At 38.5% G+C, this 25,591-nt stretch overlaps 2 protein-coding genes across 2 annotated transcripts; one reads left to right on the plus strand and one right to left on the minus strand.

The window, feature by feature from the left end:
- Nucleotides 1-12,363: 12,363 nt before the first annotated feature.
- Nucleotides 12,364-15,639, plus strand: LOC111897252 (uncharacterized). The gene is made up of 6 exons (XM_023893216.3): nt 12,364-12,938; nt 13,035-13,449; nt 13,540-13,694; nt 13,792-14,054; nt 15,021-15,083; nt 15,175-15,639. Exons 1-6 carry the CDS (start codon nt 12,647-12,649, stop codon nt 15,430-15,432), a joined length of 1,446 nt encoding a protein of 481 aa, XP_023748984.1. The 5' UTR covers nt 12,364-12,646; the 3' UTR covers nt 15,433-15,639.
- A 7,320-nt stretch (nt 15,640-22,959) lies between these two features.
- Nucleotides 22,960-24,297, minus strand: LOC111897853 (uncharacterized). The gene has a single exon (XM_023893793.3). It carries the CDS (start codon nt 24,295-24,297, stop codon nt 22,960-22,962), a length of 1,338 nt encoding a protein of 445 aa, XP_023749561.3.
- Between the last annotated feature and the right edge of the window lie 1,294 nt (nt 24,298-25,591).

Raw genomic sequence — 25,591 nt, forward strand, 5'->3', positions numbered from 1 at the left:
CCGGAACTCAACCTGTCTCTTCGGAGGTATCCTAGACAAATCCTTTGGGAATACGTCTGGGTACTCTTGTACTACTGGTACATCATCAACTGTCGCCTTACCCTTATCCCTGGTATCCATGACATAGACGATGTATCCTATGCATCCCTGCTGGAAGTAGTGCCACGCCCTCACCGCTGAACAAAGAATCGGCCCGCACTGTGGTCTCTCACCCTGAATCGCTAACTCTCCCCCACTAGGAGTGTGAACCCTCACTAACTGTAGCTCACAATCAATCACTGCCCCATTAGGGCTCAACCAATCCATACCCACTATAACCTTATTCCCTCGCAGGGGAATAGGGACCAAGTCCACTGAGAATTGCTCATCAAATAACCGTAGAGTACATCCTCTGTGAACTCTCGCGACCCTGACGGTCCTATCGTCCGTTATCTCTACGTTGAGTGGGCAATCTAACTCCCCTAGAGCTTTGCTAAATCGCTTGCTAAGTGCAAGTGACACAAAGGATCGGCTAGCCCCCGAATCAAACAATACCATAGCTGAAATGTCGTTCACTAGGAATGACCCTATAAATAAACACATAAACATGAGTAATAATCAATAGTAATAAATAGAAGATGGAGAAAATACATACCAACAACCACATCAGGAGTTGCTCGTGCCTCCTCTGTTGTCAACTGGAAGGCTCTGCTCTTTGCCACTGGCGCCTCAGCCCGATCCTGACGGTCGTCTGTAATCCTTAATGTGGTAAGAGCGGATGCCACCACCCGTCCTAATGATGCTAAACTCGGACACTAGGATTTCTTGTGTCCCCTCTGATTGCAATGGGAGCAATTTAGAATAGATGTTGTAGTGGTGGTAGTGGTAGTAGTTGTACAATCCCTACTTATATGCCCAATCCGACCGCACTTGAAGCAGCCGGAACTCCCCGCCTTGCACACCCCATCGTGCAACCTGCCACACTTGCCACACCGACTGTGGCTCTGCTGTCCCCTAGTCCTGTGATCAGACACCTTGGACTTTTTTGCTCGAATCTGCTGCGCCAGATGCCACCTCTGGCTTCCTCTTCCTCTCCATCTCTAGATCAATCTCCCTCTCACGAGCCCTCGCAATCATGTCCTCCAGCATCTTGCTGCTGGAGCGGCTCACAAACTGGCGGATATCACTCAGCAACATCTCATGATATCGGGCCTTTTTCATCTCCTCGTCAGCACATACTGCGGAACGATAAGAGCCCTCTCCCTAAACTTGGAGGTAATCTCCGCCACAGTCTCTGTCGTCTACTGGAGGTCCTGAAACTCTCTAGCAAGCTGTTGCACCTCAATGTCAGGTGTGAACTCGGCCCTGAACTTGGTCGTGAAATCACTCCAGGTCATCACATCCAATACTGATTCATCACAATTAGCTCGCCCGATCTCCTCCCACCAATCTTGTGCCCTGTCCTTCAGAATACAGGATGTTAATCTGACCTTCTCCCCCTCGGGACATCTGCTGGTACGGAACGCGTTGGCGACATTTGCCAACCACCTGGTACTCGCAATGGAGTCCCGATCCCCATGATAGTTGGGAGCTACATAAGCCTTGAACTCCCTGAAGGTCAGTGTGTGCGACCCCATCATAGCCGCTACCTCAGTGTGGAAAGCACTCAATGTAACGCCCGTAGATCCGGGCTAGTCAATTTAGAGATAATATGGGTCGAAAATGACTTTTCGACAAAAGATTATTTAGACTAAATAATCTTAACCAAGTTGTATAATACATCTCAAGCGTTCCGTACATATAAAGAACGCCGAAATCCGAGTTATAATGAAGAAGTTATGGCCCGTCGAAGTTTTACGGCAAAACCGGCACGGCACCGGGAAGCGTAAAAAGTGAATTTATGATGGAGGACTTTTTTCCTTAGTTATCTAAACTAAAGTTGTAGTATATGTTAAATCGAGAACATCCATAAAAAGAACGCCCAAATCCGACTTCGTATGAGGAAGTTATGATTTTTCTAAGATTCGGCTTAGCAGTGCACGACCCGAAACTCGAATTTTAGTTCGAGCGGTTTTGACTTACGCGACCTAAATGAGAGTTGAAGATCTCATTAATAGGAACTCAACGGTAAAAAGACGGAAGAAAACAGAGTCCGTATGTAGAAGTTATGAATTTTACGCGGACGTTTAACAGTATAATCTTCTTATACTATTAAATTTAAGATCGGTCGAGAATTAGCAGACGGAGTAAAAATGAAAGTTGTAGATATTATTTTTACCTACGCGTGGATATAAAGAACGTCAAAAACGGAGGTCGTATGTGAAAGTTACGGATTTTAGAAGTCGGAAGTGTGCTGTGCGAAAATGGGTGATGTGGCACAATTTTGGCCATTGCTTTCTCCCCAAGTCTTGCCACTAGATGGTGACATGTGGCACCAAGTTCAGCCAATTTTCAACCTATAAATAGAACCTCTCCCACCCTCATTTTCTTCACACCTTTCTCATTCTTTCTTCTCTTTACTCTCTCTCTAGAACCTCTCTCTAGCCTCGAAACCCCCCGAACAGCCTAGGGAACATCCCTAGCATGAGGCGGAAGCCCCGGAGTGCTTAAAGGCTCCGAGAAGAAGAGCTTTTCGGCTCGGGAATGCTGCTCCAAGCAAAGCCCAGTTTTCTATAAAACCCGCTGTAAGTGAGCTACGCCTACGCTATTTTTAATATATCGTTTATTTAATTATAGTAACGTTATTAGGAACTTATAATAAATACCTGGACTATTATTATGGGTTATATAAGTATTGTTTGGTGCTTATATAATAGTAATAATAGCTAGACTATTAATTAGTCTCGGTGAATAATAGACTAAACTCTAGTGTTAATAATACTAGGTTTCGTCGAAGGAAATTATTTTTAAGAAGCGAAGCGTTGTCTGAGTTCAGATTCAACACCTTTTCAGGTGAGTGCATAGTTACTTTCATCTTACACACACACACACACACATATATATATATATATATATATATATATATATATATATATATGAAGTATTTTATATAAATTACGTGCTACGTGTGCATATTGTCTGAATACTTGCTGTCTATGCTGGATGAACGATTTTATACATGTTTTAAATGATTTAAATTGTATATGTATTTTATATCTACAAGATATGTTGGGTAAAACATGGGTAGATGACTGATGAGGGATGAAGGCTGAAATAGAGGAACATTAGTAGTGTGGACCTAGTGCCCTATAGGTGAACATTGGCAACAATGGACCTAGTACCCTATAGATGAGCACTGGCAGCTGCGCCAAAATCTGTAGATGTTTTAGATCTACGATAAACATCCTAGCAGCTGGGCTCTAAGGATAGTATCGGCAACTGCGCCTAATAGAGAACATTATAACCATGACAGTAGCGTCTAAAGGACTATACCAACAGATGTGCCTCGTAGAGAATGTCACAATTTTTGGCAGTTGCGCCTAAGTGACATAACTAGCAGCTGTGCTTGACAGATGTGTCATTGACAACGATGGAATTCGTACCTATTCCTTAGGATAATCCTTAGGAATGAATGAACGAGAAATAGCTGATTCTTAGGGTAGATCCTAAAGAATAAAGAAGATAATGGGGATGGGTAATGGGGTTTAATTGTTTGATTGTTTGAACATAATAATTATATTATTGTGGGTTGAAAACCCAATGTACTAACCAGGTTTCCCAACTTGACCCACTCCAGCTTATTTATATCTCAGGTGTTGATATGAAGTCACATTACACTGAGAGATTAAAGAGATGTAGATCACTAAATAAAAGTAAGTTATGTTTATGCTTATGTTTCTATATTGACGATGACATCCCAAACGTCTTGAAATGAATAAAATACGAAAATGTTTTAATAACGTATTTATCATGTTTTTTTTTTTTTTTCTGGGAACAAATTCCGCAACATTTTTATGAAAAGAAGTACTCTGATTTTTACAAAGCATAAACAAAATCGGTCTTTTCTGGCTGTGAAAAATGGGGATGTCACACTCAACCTCTCGTCCAATAGCTCAATAATACCCTCTTTGATCGTGCTAAAGATCACCGGAGTCTGGTCTAGAATAATGCGAGTAATCTCTGAAGAGAGAAACTCCATGGTCTGCTCATTTAGATGCTCGGCTCCAGAGCCTAAACCCGATCCCTCTCCGGCACCTGAACTGCCAACTGCTGGTCTAGGGCGTAAAACCACCATTCTGAAAACACATCATGATAAACATCAGAATACTAATATAACTCGAGGGATCACATAAACTACAAGTTCCCCGGTCTTATCTCAGCCTTCCTTGGTTTGAGTACGGATCATTTGCTTTTAGTAATATGGGCCCATACTACCTTCCACATTTAAGCGTACGTTCCCCAAGGACTGCCTCGACTCTACCAAGTCCCTTCTACTACTACTACTGATCTCATACTAAACTTTTCTTAGGCTTGACCTAGGGTAACCACCGACCCACTATCCGCTATCAGCTGCACAAGAAGTCCCTGATACCTCCCCTTAAATAGCTTGTGAATACTATTACATATTACTAAGACTAGATAATTCTTCGAATGTGAGATCCTACCCTACAACGGTTAGACTCAAACAAGAGCTGCGCAATAGAGCTATACCTAACCTTCTAAAATTATTTAATCCTCGCAATATGTAACGTAACATATTCATTTACTAGTTAGTAAAAGATAACTAAGACTCCTAAAATGTCACACCCCCGAACCAGACGGCGGAAACGTCCGGGGGCTTGCACGTGTGACTTCATCTTGAAATATCATTACAGTGAATATAATTGAAACATAACATCATCATCATCACACATGTAATATTACAACATTCATTGTTTACATCGTGTATTGTATTTGAATATTACATACCCAAAATAGTAAGAGTATGATGAAACAAAATATAACACAATATCCATTAGTTTGTTTTGTTCATCCTGCTTCAACGACTTCCTGAGAATACAAGTTATTTTGAAAACGGTCAACATAAAATGTTGGTGAGTTCATAAGCATGTTTGTGAAAATGATTTGTATAACTTTGAAAACCACCAGAAAATCCGATATTTTCTGAAAATTGTTTAGTGTGTTTGCGTAAGATCTTGTATTAATGCGTGTATGTTATTGTTATTTGACTAAAAAGGTAAAATAGAATGTAGAGAGAATATAAGAGCATGTAAAGAGAATATTCCCAGACAACCCGATGTTGTCTGTACAAGAGAAAGTTGCCGTACCAACCCCCGAGGTTGAGTACTAGTAAGAGAATGTTTCCGAGTAATCCAAGAGAATGGTGAATGGTGAATGGTCTTCCGTAAACTTCATAACGTTAATTCCTCTAAGCGAGCCATCATAACCATACTAAATAATGACAATTTCGCCTGTCTTGGCGTCGTTGGACGCCGACGGAAAATAGAATAAGGTTTTTGTCACCCTAGACTGAGTTAGTCTAACTGTAGCGAACAGCTCAGGTGTGGGGTGTCATCCCCGTATAGATCTATACACAAATCCCCGCTCTCCCTCCAAGAGACTCTGGTTATAACTACAGGCTACGATCGTACACTTAATAGGTGCCAACCGATAAAAAATCGCTAGATCCTTAATCGAATTTACGTGACGAAAAATATATAAACTCATTCTAGGACCAATGATCCATGTAAGTGAACCATTAAGGCATCACTAAACATGTAAATCATTTCAAGACCTAAAGGGAATGAGATTATATAACATGGGCCCAAAATATGTGTGAAAGGACAACTAAGGCCCATTTCACATGTAAGGTATTTATAGACCCAAATAGCATGCAAATAGTATCCACTAAAATAGCATAAAAAGAATAACGCATATAAAACCCATTCCTAGGCCCAATAAACATGTAAGTGGACCACTAAGGCCCACTATACGTGTCTATTATTTCCAGGCTCAAGGAATGTGAATGTCTATCCTAAGCCCAATATACATGTAAAAGAACACTAAGGCCCACTAAACAAGTATATTATTTCCAGGTCCAATAAGGATATGAATACCTATCTTGAGCCCAATATACATGTAAAAGGACACTCATGCCAACTAAACAAGTATATTATTTCCAGGACCAATAAGGATATGAATGTCGTTTTTAACCCGTTTGTTATTGTTTTGTTTATTTTAGCTTGATTATTTACATAATTGGTATCTAAAGCCCACTTTTTGTAAAAATGACATTCTTAGCCCAATAAGCCAAAAATTTACAATTAAGGCCCAATTTTGTAAGAATAACATTTTAATCTCCAATTTTGTTAAAAACTTGTGTTGATGACTACTTTGTGATAAAAATAGCATTTTAAACCCATTTTTGTCAAAAATATCATTTTTGGCTTGGTTCTGTGAAAATACATATTTTTCTGGTTTTTGGCTTTTCCGAACTAGTTTTTAGAAAATTTGTAGAAAATCCATCGTAAGTCGAAATCTGGATCCGTAAATTTTGGAAGTTTGGAAATTTTGTCTACTTTGTTCACAATTTTTCTCATAAATTTTGATGGCGTCAAACTAGTGTGAAATTACTCATCTTCACAGGTTGGTCCGAAATTATTTCAAATATGATAGGCAGTTTTGTAAAATTCGCCAAAAATTGTAGAAAAATTGTATGAAAACGTGCGAGTAGTCATTTTAAAGCTATAAACCTGAACTTTATCCATGTAAAACAGTTTTGAAAAATACTTCCATTTGGATGGTCAAAACAGTTCGAGATTGGACCAAAAGTTTTCTATCAAGGGCTGTTTTGTGGGTTTAGTTTATAGATCTTTGAACACAACAGTTATTTTTGCTATATCAAGTATACAAATCCCAGATCTACATGTTCACATGTAATACTTGTGATAAAACATACTTTTCTCAAGATTCATATGAAGATCCTAGTGATAAACTTCAAGTTTCTTAACATATTTTTAGATTAGTGAAGAAATCAACACATAATCACCAAATAATTCATGGAAAACGCACATAGACATGCATATACATATAGATCTATACAAAGCAACTTGTATTCTCCCCCAAAAATCATATAAAAACAGAAAACAAGGGGTATGAACTCACCTTGGGGTTTGGTTCGGTTTTGGTGAGAAGATGGAAGGAGAATTCGGCCTAGCTTGCTTTTTGAGAGGAGTTTTCGAATTCAAGATGGATCTAAGAGTCATGATCCATGAAAATGCACGAGTTAAGAGAATATTTTTGAAGTAATCAAGATACTAGACCATGGATCTAAGCATAAACTTACCAAGGATGATGATTTTGGTGAAGAATCCTATTGAAAACACCCTAGATCTTCAAAATTTTGGATGGAATGAAAGGAGGATGTTCTTGATGGTTGAGAGAGTTTTATTGAAAGATTTTTGAGAGAATGAGGGTGGTTTAAAGTGTTTTAGCCGTGAATAAGAAGAAGGGAGGAGAGAGAGGGAGTATGGTGATGTGCATGGAGATCCACCATGTAATAAACAGGTGGCAAGTGCACAATTTATCTTGTTTTCCTTTTCTTTTGTCTAATGAGCATAATGGGCCTAAAATTTGGGCTTAAGAGAAAGGAATTGAGGGAATTTGGACCTTCTCTTAAGTTGATCAAATTTATGAAGCCCAATAATAGATTTTCGGCCCATTGGGCCTTCAAGAAGGTTCACGACCCAAAATGGTAAGAAAAGGAATGGGTTTATGGCCCATTAAGATTAATTAAATCATTTATGACACATCATGGTCCATTAGAGGTAGAATGAATCATTCTAGGCCCAAATGGCCCAAAATGTTATAGATTGATGAATTGATAATTTATTGGTCCCTTAGGCCCAATAAGAGAATCTTAGTCCATAATGAACTTGAGTCGGGATTTCTAGGGTTTCCAACCCTTAGTTGAACATATGAGATATATTTGAATGAGAATGGAGTATAGTATTCACTTAGAGTACAAGTTATTACACTAGGTGAATGATTGAATGAGAGTAGAATTTCCTAGCAAAAATGCTAGTTGTGACATAAAACCACGAAGCAAACAACATTCGAGCATCGAGTACACATAATCAAGCATATACTACTTTGGCTATTGGCTATCATACTGACAAATCTGTACTAGCATGCAGTTTTCATAAAGCTAGAACACATATAACAGGCACATAAGGCATCCTTCCTAGATCCTTAGTCCTAATTTAGCATGTTATTCTAATAAAGCTGATAAACTTAGCATAAACTTGTATGGGTAATTTGGGAGTACTTACTTGAGCTCGGCTGATTGCATGCACCACAACCTTTTCTCTTTTCAAAATTCTTATACTTTTCTAAAATTGTTTTCTTGCTCAAAATCCTTTTATAAACATGGTTTTTCTTTTGAAAACTTTTTTACCACTTCCTTAGTTTGAGTTCAGACACACCTGAAAGTGTGCCCGAATCCCTCAAACCAAGGTTCTGATACCAACTTGAAACATCCAAAAAATTTCATTTTGAAAATATTATAAAAACTATAATCATCCATAATCAATAAGAAAACCAAGTGTCATGTATCTTAAAATCTCATATCAAATACTGTAACAAAACAAATGAGAAAATATATATCAGGGTCTCAACAAATCCCAGGCTAAAAGCTGTGCTGTGTGCCATGCGATCATCCCGAGCCCTCCCTTTGCTAGTGGAAGTACCTGAAACCAAAACTGAAAACTATAAGCACGAAGCTTAGTGAGCTCCCCCAAACTACCACATACCATACAGTAGCACATAAAGCACATACTGGGCCCCGCTCACTACGCCCCCGCCCAACATCGAACCGAAGTCCGAAATAACTTGGGCCCCGCCCGACATTGGATCGAAGTCCGGGATAAACTGAACATAACATAAACATGAACATATAACATAATCACATATACTGCATCGAGCTTGCCCGACATTGGACCGGAGTCCAGAACATATGACACATAACATAATCATGCATGAAACACAAATACATCAAGCATACATAACTACTTCTCGGGACCACCCCGACATCAGACCGAAGTCCGGAACATATAAACTACATCGGGCTACCCCCCGACATACTACAACTACATATAAACGGGTCGACATTGGTGCCTTAGACCTATTCCTACTGGAGGAAAACTCACCTCGTATGACTGACTGCTGAAAAGCTAGGTGAGGGATCCCTAGGCGATTCTCCGGCTATAAATTCCATAACAAAACTTAATCAAAGACTGATAAACCTTCTTAGGGTAAAATGACCATTTTACCCCTGGTCAAAGTCAACGTCCTGGTTAAACCTACTCGCCGAGTCAGCCTATTGACTTGTAGAGTTCCAGAACTCAAAACCCTAAAATTCACGACTCGACTCGTCGAGTCACCTTATGACTCATCGAGTTCCCAAGCTAACCAAAATCGTGATTGGATGAACTGACTCGTCGAGCCGTACTCAGACTCGTCGAGCCGTACTCAGACTCGTCGAGTCCTATGAACATCATCGGGGTTTTCTTCATCGGACTCGCCGAGTTCCCTTAGGAACTCGTCGAGTCCCTTGCAAATCTAACCTAGATCATTGGTTTCTCACTTCTACAGCCCCACATTACAAATCTATATAATTTCCAAGGCCCTTTTCCATAAAGTTGGAGACTTGATGGCTTTGCACACCTCAAATGGACCCAAACTCAAGTTATAGCAATCAACTTACATAAATGTGACCATGGCTTGGATGAAAACAGATTCAAGCCTCCTTTTATGATCTTAGAGGCTTAATACTATAGGATAAGGGGGTTATTTCGCTTACAACCCATAAAAACTAACTCATCCTTCTCAAAATGGCCAAAAGACCCAAAAACTCAACATATAAGAGATCTAAACTATAGTTCATCAAGCTAAGAAATTTTTACCTCAGAAAGTTGCCAAAGATGAGTGTGCTCCTGGATCTTGTTCTCTTTCCCCAAGTTTGTTAGCTCCAAGCTCTTGTAACTTCCTTCAATGGCACCAAAATACACTCAAAAAGCTCAAGAAAGGGGCTCTCTAACGATTTAGGGTTTCTAGAGGACAGGGAGGCTGATAAGGGAGGACCAAAGGAGGTTTAAATTGTTTAAATAGGGTGCAAATCCCCGAAAATAGAGTTTCCCTCTGGCAGACCTACTCGTTGAGTCCATGTTTGGACTCGCCGAGTAGACCCTTTAAACCCTCGTCCTTTTTGCCATCTACTCGACGAGTCAGGGCTACCAACTCGTCGAGTAGCTCAACTAATTTCTTAAATAATTTAAATGATTGTGTACCAGGAACGGAACGTTACATTCGATCTGTTAAAAACTAACGAAAATGACTTAATCGATATGTACAATATAAGTTAGATGACCTATTGCACAAAATAAATAAATAAATAAATAAAAATGATGTAATTTTACCAAACATGTAAGTTTAGCGTGATACATGAACATTTCCCGAAGAATTGTCATCACCTCCGATTCTCCTCTAATTCTCCATTTATAATTGTTTTATGTGCCATCGTATGCAAGGTTATAGGTTGATTATGGGGGATGTCACCTTTCTTTAACTTTTGTACTGACATAAGGCACTTCAACACAAGCCATTTCAGCCAAAAATCCTCACATGTGATTAATCTGAGATAGATGTGGAGCATAAATGTTAAAAAAAACTCCATAAAAACAAATGTAAACCAAAAAAAAAAAAAAAGAAAAAAAAAAAGAAAAGATAAACTCTACAAATTTAAGAAAGTCTTGAAATTACCCCCTAAATTCTTTAAAGAACTTTTTAATTAATACTCTACAAATAAACTATACAAATAAAGGTGACCTCCCCCTAAAAAAATAAACTCTACAAATAAGTGTATATATTAATTAAAACATATGGACTTAAGGAAAAGGATGTTTTTAGGAGTTTGGCCATAGTTTCCAAAATTGACTGTTCTGGTCCCATATTGTTTGATTTGTTGAATTTCACCATTTTTTACTTTTATTCACCATTTTGTAAAGATTATACTTTTGGTTTTCTTCTTTTATATATTAACACACAAATTAATATATACATATTAAAAGCATATAGACTTAAGGAATAGAAAAGTTGATGTGCTTAAGAGTTTGGCCACAATAGTTTCAGAAATTGACTGTTTTGGTCCCTCATTGTTTGGTTTTGTTGAATTTCACCATATTTTTTTTTTTACTTTCATTCTGTTGGGTTTTGACCACACCACTTTTTAAATGTTACATTTTGGCCCTTCTTCTTTTATATATTAATACACAAATCTTTAGGGAATAATAAAGTCTTATTTTTTTGGATTTTGACCACACCATTTTGTAAAAGTTATACTTTGGTTTTTTACTTTTCAATCCTCATCTAAATAAATATTTTTAAAAAATAACACTTTGGCATAATACTCATTATACTTTAACATATATGTTTTTTTATTTTTTTATTTTTTTGTTTTGATATATTATATAGAGCTATGCAAAAAACCGTACAAACCGCACAAAATCGCACTGCATAATGTGGTTTAGAATTTCGTGGTGCGGTTTGCTGTTCATCATTTTATTAAAACGCACTACGCGGTGTGGTTTGCGGTTTGTATTTATATAATTGCAGTTAAAACCGCACCGCACCGCATGTTATATATATATATATATATATATATATATATATATATATATATATATATATATATATATATATATATATATATATATATACTTTGTTATAACTTCAAATCACGATTTAGAAATGATGTATATAAATATATTTCTTACAATAACCAAATATCTATAACATAACATGAAATCACTATTAGATCAAGATCTCATTGTTTACAAGAATATAATAACTATAACGGCAATATAAAACAATAACAATGATACTTACAAAACTATAGTAGCATGAATCACAATTTATTAAAAATGATTTAACTTGAAATTTGTATTTGTTTTTATAAAATGAAAGCAATCAATTTTTTTAACCCGGTCAGGTTTTTGGTTTTTTGATATATTTAATGTTGAATAATTCATCAAACCGCACAAACCGTAACTAAACCGCATCACGCAGTTTTGAACATTTGTGGTGCGGTTTGCGATTTCTAAAATATTCAAACCCTATATGCGGTATGGTTTGCGGTTTTGACTCGAAACCGCATCAAACCGTACCGCACACACCCCTAAATTATTATGTATTGAATTTGTAGTGTATTTCTTTACCATTTGTATTTTAATTGATGAATTTAAAGATCCGTAGCTTTTGTTTATTTTAAAAATAAAAGTAAAAAGAAAAAAAATCCGGGACCAAAGACAGACTTTTTTTTTTACTACTTATAATATAAAATTTGAAAATATTAAGGACTTTATTATTATAACGTCTACCATAAAAGATGTCACTTTTTGGTAACACAATTCGGCGGACCCAAAGCTCGAAGCTTTTTTTCATGGTCGGCTCTCGCATATTACCCACAGATCAATATTCCATACACAAATTTCCATTTCAATCTCACCGGAAAGATTTCAATTTTCAAGCTCTGCTTTTTCAGCAATCCTTACAAGTGTCCATCTCTCTATACGTCGATCAGATGCGCATGACAAGATTTCAAGGAACCCTAGATCAATGTCGAGACTTGGATCATCTCAAATAGTCACACCCTCTTTCACAGATCCTAACCATGGCGAAGCAGTCCATGGGATCCTCAACATTCTTCTTCCACAAGAAGAAGCGATGGCTTCTGGTTCTGTTAGCCTTGCTATCCATCTCGACGGCGGTGGCGTTTATTATCAGGGCCGCTTATGATTCCTCATGTGATCGCCGTCTCTTCGATGTCCCTGATGCAGGTAAACGGTTTCAATCGACGGTGAATCCGAAGGCGTCGCCTCCGCCTAAAGTCAAAGTAGCGAATCCTCTCAGTTTCATGAAGTCCAAGCTTGTTCTTCTCGTTTCTCATGAACTCTCTCTTTCTGGTAACTCTTCAATTCTTCATTCCATTAGGGGGAAATGATGTAATCGACATTCTGATACCTTTTACCCCCTTTTCAATTTGTTGATTTGTCTTTCAGGTGGTCCATTGCTTTTAATGGAACTAGCGTTTCTATTGCGAGGTGTTGGTGCTGAAGTTTGTTGGATAACACTTCAAAAGCCACCGGGGAAAGAGGAGGTGATTTACAGTTTGGAGAACAAGATGCTGGATCGTGGAGTACAGGTCTTCTCTGCTAAAGGTCAAGAAGCTATAACCACCGCCATTAAAGCCGATTTGCTTGTTCTAAACACTGCCGTCGCCGGAAAATGGCTAGACGCTGTTCTGAATAAAAACGTCCCTCAAATTCTCCCAAAAGTGTTATGGTGGATTCATGAAATGCGAGGTCATTACTTCAAATTGGATTACGTCAAGCATTTACCAATGGTAGCTGGGTCTATGATCGATTCCTACGTTACAGCTGAATATTGGAAAAACAGAACTCAAGAACGATTAAAGCAAGCTCTTTTCTGTTTCCCAATCTCTTTTTACACCTAAAATAAACTTTCCCATTTCTTTAATTTAACAATTCACGCTTAAATTTCCAGGATTCAGATGCCAAAAACTTACGTTGTTCATCTCGGAAACAGTAAAGAACTCATGGATGTCGCAGAAGATAATATAGCAAAAAGGGTTTTAAGGGAGCATGTTCGAGAGTTTCTAGGAGTGCGCAATGAAGATATACTTTTCGCTGCTATTAATAGTAAGTTTTTCGCGTTAATGTAACTTTATTCCTTTCAATATAGAAACAAGGTGATGAATCGAATATGTTTATGTGTGAATACGATAATGATTTACAGGTGTTTCGCGTGGAAAAGGTCAAGATTTATTTTTGCGTTCATTTCATGAGAGTTTACAGATAATTCAAGAAAAGAAGCTTCAAGTGCCTTCAGTTCATGCAGTGATTGTAGGAAGTGATATGAGTATGCAGACTAAATTTGAAACAGAACTTAGAAACTTTGTGAATTTGAAGAAGATTCAACATCGAGTTCATTTTGTGAATAAAACTCTAAATGTTGCTCCATATCTTGCAGCCATTGATGTTCTAGTTCAGAATTCTCAGGTAAGTTGCTTTGAAGTAATTATGGTTTACTTTGATTCTTTTATGATTATGTAATGAATAGATGTTGGGTACAATGGAATAGGAGAAGGAATGGAATGGTTCATTCCATTCCTGATGGAATGGAATGGTTCATTCCGTTGGCAAAGGTGTTTTATTCTAGTTACATAATGGAATGGAATGACAATTTGTCATATAATCCATTTTTATTAGATTTTTTGATGATAGATTTTTTTTAAGTTACTATAATATTATTTTCTGGAATGAGTTAAAAATATTTTTAAAGTACAATCTATTTTGGGCTTTCAGTAGAGTAAATTGCTGAAATGGTCCCTATGGTTTGGTCAAAATTACACGTTTGGTCCCTAACTTTTTTTTTTGCACTCGGATCGTCCATGTGGTTTGATTTTATTGCGTTTTTCGTCCCTATGGTTTGGTCAAAATTGCACGTCTTGTCTCTAACTTTATGTATGTAAGAGACGAAAAACGCAACAAAATCAAACCACAGGGACGATCCGAGTGCAAAATAAAAGTTAGGGACCAAACATGTAATTTTGACCAAACCATAGGGACCATTTCAGTAATTTACTCCTTTGGTAATAATCACTAAAGTAACCACTTTTTTGGAACATTTATCTCAAGATAAACAAAACCACCCATTTTTTCATAATTTGGGAAATATCTTTTTCTTTTTTTTTTTGAGAAATTGTTTTAATAATGGTCCCATGAGAATTTCGCAACAAAAGAATAATATCCCAAAAAAGAGTAATTTCCAAAATGGGCTTTATTTATTTATTTTTTGTCATAAACGTTCAATGCTCATTTTGTCATCTTAGTGATCATCCTTTTATTATGATGTTTAACCTTTTGGTTTTGTAAATTATAAATTCTATAATTATAATTAAACAATATAATTTAATAATTTATGATCGATGCATTTTTTTTTTTAAATCTATCAAATCTTTATAGGGCCGAGGAGAGTGCTTTGGGAGGATAACAATCGAAGCAATGGCATTCCAGCTACCCGTATTGGTAAAAAACAAAATCAAACATATTTGATGACTTTTTAATTAAATTTTAAACTCAAATCTTTTTTATTTTAATTTAATTTTGTTGATCATAGGGAACATCAGCAGGAGGGACATCAGAGATTGTGGTCAACGGGTCAACGGGGTTTCTACATCTTCCGGGAAAAGAAGGGGTGACTCCTCTTGCAAAAAACATGGTGAAAATGGCGACACATGTTGAAAGAAGGTTAACAATGGGGAAGAGAGGGTATGAAAGGGTGAAAGAAATGTTTTTGGAATATCACATGGCGAATAGAATTGGTGTTGTGTTGAAGGATGTGTTGAAGAATAGGGAAAATGGAAAACACCATTGATGTTTTTAAGTTGGTGTTATTTGTGTATATTGGTTGTTGGAAATGATGTGATTATAGTGAGAATGATAGGTTGGTGGTTTTAGTTTTAGAGAGTGGTTGTGTTGGTGGAAATGGTATATGGAATTTGAGTTTGTTCATTAGATTTTGTATTGGTGTCATGAAAATTTTGAATATAACACTCATAGCCATGGGAGAGTTTTATGATCATGTTGTAGTGGTAAAGATCGTTTCTTGTAATTTATATTTGGATTTGAATCCTACTAGAATGTGGTTTCTAATGTAGTAGTATATAGTCGAACTATATCACGTATATGAGTGTCGAATGTTTATAATAGTAGCTTTTTTCAAGACTTTATCGGGTGAAATAAGTTATATATAGTCGAACTATTGTGATAAAAATAGTTCATGTTTTATTTTTGGTTTGTTCCAAAATAATAGCAAATTTGGGTGTTTTTTTAGCCAATCCATTAAATTAAATACAACTATCATGAAATTAAATGCAACAAAAAGTGAGAATGTCATTTCATTTAATAAAGTTAATTTTTTTTGAACAACAAAATTTATTAGAGTGACCAGCGGCAAGCTGGACCACCAAAGAGTACATGGAAACAAAAACGAAAGAAACAGAAAAAAAAACAAACAAAATTACAAAAGTTAAACTAAAGCGAGAATGAAGAAGATGATGTTAAACATAACAAAAGAGCAAATGAAAACGAAAGGAGAGGGAAGACTAGTAGAATCCGAAAGTCCAATACTTCAAAGACTCAGTCACCAACATCGGTTAGCCAAGAAGGGTAATTACATTCCACCTCAATACTGCGGCAAAAACATTATCCATAGAGCAAAACGAGGGCAGATCCGTCAGCAAACATTAGATCTTCACTATGCGATCTCAGACACAAATATCAGAGATCCAACAAATCGGAAACACTCAACGATCAACACCAATATCTTCCCTCCATGGGTATAATCGATCAACAACTTACATTGTTTGTAAATATGAATTCCGTCAAATTGTGACAACAACCTAATACAAAGGGATTTAAATGACCACCAAAATGATATCCATACAATCAAAAAAAGAACACACACGCCAACACCAAGTGTAAACCCCTCCCACCCAAACCCAATGAACACGAAAGAACACACCCCAAAGAAATGTTTAAACTGCAGCAAAAGCCTATATTATATCTACCCAATGAACTGATACACACACCAAACTCACACTTGCTGCAGTAAACATAACGCCAAATGATACCAAGCTTCCCAACCCCCATCCACCTAACAACCAACTACTAAAGCATGAATGGGAAAGAACACCATTTTTCCCAGATTACAGAGAATCCTCTACCTCTATTTTTTATCCAAAGAAAAGCGTTTGCTTTTTATTTCAGATACAACCTGAACCGGTGATGATATCATCGATTTGAAGATACTTCCATTTCTTGCCTTCCAGATGAACCATAAAGTGGTCATAATTATGGCATGCGTGATTTTCTTTTGTAACGGGGATTGTAAATAAGCATGTGATATAGATAAGAGCTGATCCAAAGAGTTAATCTCATTGACCCTTAATTCACACCAAATCTCCAATAAAGCCCAAATTTCTTTTACCCAGCAACACTGCAAAAATAAATGTGTACCTGTTTCTTCCGCGTTTTCACAGAGAGCACAAAGTGTGGAAGGTACAACAATCCCACGTTTAGCTATCTCAACCTTGTAAGGTAGGCAATCGAGCGCCACACGCCAACCAAAAAAATTAATTTTTATAGGGACCAAGTTGTTCCAAAAATGCTTGTATGGTAAGTCCTTACATGAATATGATTCCCAAAGCTGCCGGAGGCAGCGGACCGAGAATGAACCTGAGTTATCAGCCAACCAAATCCACCTATCATTCAAGGAGTTAGGAATTATTTCTTGAAGAATTAAGGTGCAACATGATAGTTCAATTTTCCCCATATCTGATGTTGGTGATCTCTTCCAATCCCACGTCCATTCAATTGTGTCACCAAATTTTGTATATCTATCAGAAATTGTACAATGTTTTCTTGATTCCAGCTTGAACAAATTTGGGAAGATATCTTTGAAGACGCCACTCCCTGACCAATCCTCGAACCAGAAAGACGTCATGTTGCCCCGACCCAATTCTTTTTTGAACAACTCATGGAAGTGAATGTTACACACAACAAAGTCTTTGGTAATGCTTACAATGTTTTTCCAAACACCAGTGAATTCCAATCGAACCGGGAAGAGTTTCCAAACCCGCTCAGATTTATGAAGTGCCAGGATTAACTTAGCCCATAGGGATGTCGGATCATCTTTTAATCTCCAAAGCCATTTGCCAAGAATGGATAAATTAGCTCCTCTGAGGCTGATGACACCAAGACCTCCTTTAGACTTTGGAGTGAGAACTTTATCCCAACTAATCCAACAAATTTTCGATTTTTCGGAGCCATCACCCCATAAAAACCTTCTTCTGATTCCTTCTAATTCATCAATGATCTTGAGAGGGGCTTTAAATAAGGAAAAATAAAAGATTGGCAGACTTCCTTGCACCGATTTTATGAGGGTGATCCGACCTCCAAAAGATAAAGTTTTGGCTTTCCATGACGAGAGAAGGGATTGGAATCTATCCACCACTGGATTCCAGTGTTTTATAAGAGACATATTCGCCCCCACTGGTAACCCAAGATAAATGAAAGGAAAGTTGGCGGACTGACAGTTTAGGATTCGGGAGAAAAATGCGACATCAGAGGCATCCACTCCAACCCCAAAGACTTTACTTTTTGTAAAGTTTACACCAAGCCCAGAAGCCAAGTTAAAACATTGAAGAATCCTTGCAAGGTTTAAGAGATTAATATGAGACCACTCCCCAAAAAATAAAGCGTCATCTGCATAAAACAAGTGGGATGTCGTCGGACCCATATTAGGAGTACAAATACCCTTAAAAATCCCCACATTGCATGCTTTATAAATGACAACATTAAGAGCCTCCATGGAAATTACAAATAGAAAAGGAGATAGTGGGTCGCCTTGTCTAACACCTTTACTCACCATGAATTCCTTGATGGGAGCACCATTTACCAAAACTGAGGTTCTTGACGATTGAAGGCAACCCATGATCCATTGGTTCCAACGTGGCGGGAAACCTAATTGCTCCATGATAGAGACAAGAAAACACCAATGCAACGAGTTAAAAGCCTTATTGAAGTCGACTTTAATAAGCAGAGCCTTCCTGTTTGTCTTCTTCAACCACGATACTAATTCATTGATCATAAGGGGTCCGTCAAGGATATTTCTTCCGACAATAAATGCAGTTTGGGTCTCATCAATCACAGATCCAATGACAACTTTTAATCTATTTGCAAGGAATTTTGAGATCACTTTATAAATGCAACCAATTAAGTTGATGGGGTGGTAATTAGACAGGCACAATGGGTCACTGGTTTTGGGTATAAGAGTTATGAATGAAGAGTTGCAACCCGGGTTGATAATGCCATATGTGTGAAAATGAGAAAGAATGTCAAGGAATGTTGCTTCAAATGAGGACCAAATTTTTTTGAGGAATTTAAATGAGAAACCATCAGGTCCACGTGCACGATCATTACCACACTCCCAAACAGCTACTTTGATTTCAGTTGCGCTGAAGGGTTCAACCAAGAATGATGCGTCAGGTATAGATAAAGTTTTGTTAAAATTGCAAGAAAGGGAGGGTCTGGAGTTCATAGTTTCAGAAAATTTATCCTTGAAGAAAGAAAAAATCTCGTTTTTAATTGACTCCGGATCAGTTGACCAAACACCATTTATCGAGAGATCATTTATCCTGTTATTTGAAAGATTACGATTGATAATACCATGGAAAAAACGAGAGTTTTCATCTCCATCAATTGCCCACCGAATTCTAGCTTTTTGTTTGAGGTCCATGCTCCTACGATGCTCCAGTTCGAGTATTTTCCTTTTCCATTCAATACGATTTTCCAATTCAGTACTGGACAGGGGTCTTGATTCTGTAATTATATCTAAGTCACATACCCACTGTTTGAGTCTCATGATATCCCCTGCTTCATTTTCCTTAACCTGCACTCTCCATGTTTTAACGAATTCTTTTATTTTCTGTACTTTGGTTGCTAGAGATTTATCCGGAGGCCTGATAAAATGGAAGGATGAGACGGTATCCAAGATTAGCTCAGAGAGACCTGGGTATGATAGCCAACTATTGAAAAAACGAAAAGGAGAAGGACCAAAGTCAATTGATGTCGTTTGTAAAACCAGGGGGCAGTGATCCGAGTATTCACGAGGCAACGCCGTGAAATGTTGCCTACGAATGATCGAGTTCTGCGTGAAGAGCATCGGGTTCCAAATACAAAAAGCTCCCCCGGATCTACCAGATGCATCGATTGCAGCAAAGTCAAAAGCCGAGGCGTCCCAAAAATTACGGAATTGGATGAGAGATGAATCCGTGAACTGAGATTCTTGGAAGGCAAGGAATTGAAGCTTATGAGACCTTTTTAGCCTTTGTATCCACTCCATCTTAGGGGTACCTCCAGCACCACGAATGTTAATGGATAAGAAATTCATTGAGGAACTGTATTGACGCCATTCTTGATGTAGTCTGTGACTACAGGAAAAGACAATTTAACTAGGCGTATTGTCAAACGCAAAGAACAGGGGCACTATCGTGTGCCTGACGACCAAGAATTGAGAAACTGATCTCGACTCTTTATTGCAAAACAAAAACGAATTCAGAATATCACACACCATAAAACCTGATGCACGTTTTGACCCAGTACTTATAACTAAACAATACGAAACCTAATACCACTAGAAAACCTCAACAGATAAAGACTAAATAAAAAAAACAAAATAAACTAAACTTGGGCTTTACTCCTTCTCAAATACAATGTCGGCCAGGGGTAAATTAGGAAAAAAAAACACTATCACTATATTGCATCAATGCATCATTCAACGCATCATTCTCCCCTGCTTGAAAAAGAACTCGTCCTCGAGTGATTATCAGGATACAAAGGCAGATCCGGCTGAAAAATGGTGAGGTCAGACACATTAAACGTAGGCGAAATCGACCAGCCATCCGGTAGATCAGCAACATAGGCATTATCATTCACTTTCCGAATTATCTTGCAAGGGCCAATTTTCTTCATCTTGAGCTTGTTATACGTACCCATTGGGAACCGTTCTTTTCGTAAATGAACCATAATGAGATCACCCACTTCAAATACTTTCTCACGTCGATGTTTGTCACGTGCTTCTTTATACTTAGCATTAGACAACGCTAGCTTTTGTTTAACCTCTTCTTGGACTGCTTCGATTTTTTTAGCCAAATTTTCAGCTGCTAAACTGTGCCCACGCAACGCAGGTAACTGAATAAGATCTAGTGGATGTTTAGGCTGCCTTTGGTAAACAACCTGAAAAGGCGATTTACCAGTTGACCTGTTGACCATGTTATTAAAAGCGAATTCAGCTGGAGCGAGAAATTGGTCCCATTGTTTAGGGCGATCGCCACAAAGACACCTTATTAAATTCCCTAAGGTTTTGTTCACCACTTCAGTCTGCCCATCTGTTTGGGGATGGAAAGAGGTACTAAATTGGAGCGTGGTCTGAAATAACCTCCAAAGAGTGCGCCAAAAATGACTAAGAAACTTGGAGTCACGATCAGATGTGATTGTTGAAGGAATGCCATGTAAACGAACTATTTCCCGAAAGAATAATAAGGCAATATTAGACGCATCCGCCGTTTTCTTGCAAGGGATAAAATGGGACATTTTGGAGAAACGATCAACTACCACAAACACAGAATCATTTCCTTTTGTTGTCTTGGGAAGACCTAAAACAAAATCCATAGAAATATCTTCCCAAGGGCCGTTAGGAATAGGTAATGGAGTATACAAACCAATATTTTGGGATTGGCCTTTGGCTTTTTGACAAATAACACATTTAGCAACAAATCGACCCACATCCCGTTGTAATTGCGGCCAAAAATAACGCTCTTCAACTAACGCAATAGTCTTATCCCTTCCAAAATGGCCTACTAATCCGCCTCCATGCAATTCTTTGATAAGTTCTTCCCGTAAAGAAGTACGGGGTATACAGAGACGATGATCATAGAACAGATAACCATCAAGCTTAAACATAGGTGGAACTATCTTGCTGCTCCATATCTTTTTAAAATCTTCATCATCAACGTATAACTCCTTCAAATCTTCGAAACCAAGGAATTCTGTTCGTAAGGTTACTAATAACTCAGCTCGACGACTCAACGCATCCAGCCACCTTGTTCTGATCACCAGATTTATGTTTTAAAACAAACGAAAAACGTTGCAGATATGAAACCCACCGCCCATGCATGCGATTTAATTTTTGTTGACTATTAAAATACTTAAGTGCTTCGTTGTCTGTATAAATAATAAACTCACGATGGAACAGATAGTGCTCCCAATGTTGTATGGATCTATAAATCGCATAAAATTCTAACTCATAAGTAGTCCACTTTTGTCGTGCCTCACTAAGTTTCTCACTAAAGAATGCCACGGGTTTCCCGTCTTGGGACAAAACAGCACCGATGCCTATAATCGATGCATCACACTCTAAAGTGAAAAGTTTATCGAAATTGGGCAAAACTAGTAAAGGAGCAGAAGTCAACTTTTCTTTGATGAGGGCAAAACTTCGAGTAGCTGCATCTCCCCATTGAAACGGACCCTTTTTCAGACACTGGGTGATAGGAGCCATAATAGAACTAAAATTTCGAACAAATCGCCGATAAAAAGTCGCAAGTCCATGAAAACTACGGACTTCACTAACGGTTTTGGGAACCGGTCACTCGCGTATGACACGTACTTTTTCCTCATCTACTCGAATTCCATCCGCAGTAATGATAAAACCTAAAAATAGTAGCTGATTGGTCAAGAAACTACATTTCTTTAGGTTGAGATAAAGTTTATTACTGTCCAAAACAGTAAGAACCTCCGTGAGGTGTAGAAGATGCTCACTCTCTGTCTTATTATACACGAGAATATCATCAAAATAAACGACCACAAAAGATCCAAGGAAAGGTTTTAACACCTGGTTCATGAGTCGAGAGAAAGTGCTGGGAGCGTTAGACAAACCGAAAGGCATGACCAACCACTCGTATAGACCATCTTTAGTTTTAAATGCTGTCTTCCATTCATCACCAGGGCGAATACGGATCTGATGATACCCGCTTCGTAGGTCGAGTTTAGAAAACACCTTGGACCCTTCCAACATGTCTAACATGTCATCTAATCGGGGAATTGGAAATCTATATGCCACTGTTATCTTGTTGATGGCCCTGCTATCAACACACATTCGCCAACTACCATCTTTCTTTGGAACCAACAGAGCGGGGACTGCACAAGGACTCATGCTCTCACGAATGAGACCCTTTTTCAATAAATCTTCAACCTGTTCTTGTAGTATTTGGTTCTCTTTTGGGCTCATGCGATAGTGTGCTAGGTTGGGTAACTTAGATCCCGGAATGAAATCAATTTGGTGTTAAATATCGCGCATTGGTGGAAGTTTTGCTGGTAATTCACTGGGAATAAGGGATTTAAACTTCGATAGGATAGGTGTTAATTGGGTAGGAATGTTATTTGCGCCCCCCTCCTGGATAGAACCTGTAGCAACAATAGCATAAATGACAGATTCCCCCTTTATCTCTTCTTCAAAATCTCGATGAGACAACACCACCAGGCTATTTTTCTTCACATCGTGATGAGGGGTCGTGGGTTTACTAGATTCTATCAAAGGGACTAAAATCATCTTCACCCCATTAACCTTAAAGGAGTATGTGTTTTCCTTGCCCTTGTGTATCGCATCCTTATCAAATTCCCAAGGTCGCCCAAGCAAAATATGACATGCATCCATGTCCACAACATCAAACCACAATTCATCTTTATATTTTCCAATAGAAAAAGGGATTTTACATTGATCAGTGACGCGGATCTCCCCAATTGATTTGATCCATCCTATTTTGTATGGGTGCAGATGCCTTCTGGTAGGTAGTTTGAGTTGTTGCACAATTGTTCGAGAAACAATATTTTCTGTACTCCCACCATCAATAATAACATCAAATATCTTCTGATGTACTACACAACGAGTCCGAAACAGGTTATGGCGTTGCGAGGGTTCTTCAGTTACTTTAGGCGCAAGCATAATGCGGCGGATGACACATGATTTAGCAATGTCATCCTCACAAAAAGTCTCGTCAGCTGCAAAACAAATCTCAACTTCTTCGTTGTCACCCTCCTCACTAACAACTTCATCATCAACTTCTCCTTCTTCTCTTGTGGTAAGGTTAACTTTGGCTGTTGTTCCTATGCAATCGCTAGATCGATGACCCGAGATACCACATTTAAAACACTTCCCTGGTATGGGTCGAGCGTAAGGGTTGGTGGATTTCAGGGTGGTAGTAGCGGTTGCGGTGATGCCTTTACCCTTGTCGGGTGTTGGTGTTCTTATAACCACTTGGCTATTTTTTGTTGGTTGTGATGTTGACCCACTGGTGAATTTATTCCGATTAGCTGGGAATGAAAAGGTTTTACTATTCTTCGCCAATTGTGTTTCTGCCCTGATAGCTAGATTATACGCATCATCCAATGTATATACAGGTACTAGGGATATTCTGTCTTGAATCGGAGGGCGTAATCCGTTAGTATAGCGCGAGACCTGTTGTGATTCGGTTTCTGTGAGGTCATTCCGAGCGGCTAATCGATGGAATTCGGTGGTGTAAACCTCCACTGATCGATCTCCTTGCGTGCAATTTTGAAACATGTTGAATAAAATTTGATCATGATTAGGGGGTAAGAACTTGCGCTTTAGTTCACGTTCCATTCGATCCCAGGAAGTAATAGGTAATTTACCTTGTCGTTCTCGCGTGGTTTGCAGGTTCTTCCACTAAGCCTGAGCTCCTCCTTTGAGTTTGTAAGCCACGAGAGTGACCCGTTTATTTCCCGGGATATCATAGAATTGAAAAAATTCTCCAGCTCATTCATCCAGTCTAGGAAGCCTTCGATGTTCATGGATCCGCTGAAAGAGGGTACATCTTTGGCTCTTTGGCGGTAATCGAAATCATGTGCATCCCTACGTAGACCCGGACGCCCTCTCGCACCTTAATCACCGTCATCTTCTTCTAGATCGGAGTCTTCCCTGTTCCGTTCTTGTAACGACCCGTCTCCGGTATGATGATTCCTTGGTATTTATTTTGAAGTTTTGCAAGAAGGACTCGGCGAGTTCATAGCCTGACTCGCCGAGTAGGGACGGGATTTCGAGCACGTGTTAGCTGGCGACTCGGCGAGTCCATATTCTGGACTCGGCGAGTCTGTCTGTCTGGGAGAAACCCTAAATCCCCGAGTTGCCCACTATTTAAGCCACCTTATAGCCCCCAATCTCGCCTCCTTCACCCTCAGAAGCTGTGAGAAAACCCTAATTCGATATTGAGTATTTTAAGTGATCTTGTGTGCATTTGTGAAGGCTTGAAGAAGGAGAAGAAGAAAGGAGCAAGGAGAAGAATTGTAGAGCGGAGATTCAAGGGAAAACAAGAGTTCTTTGAGGTATTCTTCGGATTTCCTTCCCTTTTATGCTTTAAAACCCCCTCTAGATCTAGTTGATGCTTTTCTCAAGCCTTATGTTGATATGGAAGCCCTATTATGCCGAGATATCCTTAGATCTGTTCATTTAGGAGTTGTAGAGCCCAGATCTATTGCCTTTATGGATCTATTTTGCATCATAACCCTAGATCTACCCTTTTAAGTGCCTTTTTAGCCTTTATTCCCTTTTTCATGTGTTTGTACACGTAAAGTTGGAAACTTTACGTGGTAAATCAGTTTATTGGACTCAGATCTATCATTTGTATGTAATGGATTCGAGCAGAATCGAGTGTAGAATAGTTGCATGGCTGTGACTCGGCGAGTCGGAAGAATGACTCGGCGAGTCGAGTCGCGAGTCCCCGATTTCTTCCTTTTGAGCGGTGTCGAGTGGGGCCAGTGAGTAGTGGAGTGGACTCAGCGAGTTTGAGGGTAGACTCAGTAATGGAGGGACTCGGCGAGTTGTTCATACAACTCGGCGAGTCCAAGGCAATCTTCTTAAGCTCAAGAACAACTCGTCGAGTTGTTCATATGACTCGGCG

Source organism: Lactuca sativa, chromosome 3 (genome assembly GCF_002870075.4).
Source record: "Lactuca sativa cultivar Salinas chromosome 3, Lsat_Salinas_v11, whole genome shotgun sequence".
NCBI classification, from domain to species: domain Eukaryota; kingdom Viridiplantae; phylum Streptophyta; class Magnoliopsida; order Asterales; family Asteraceae; genus Lactuca; species Lactuca sativa.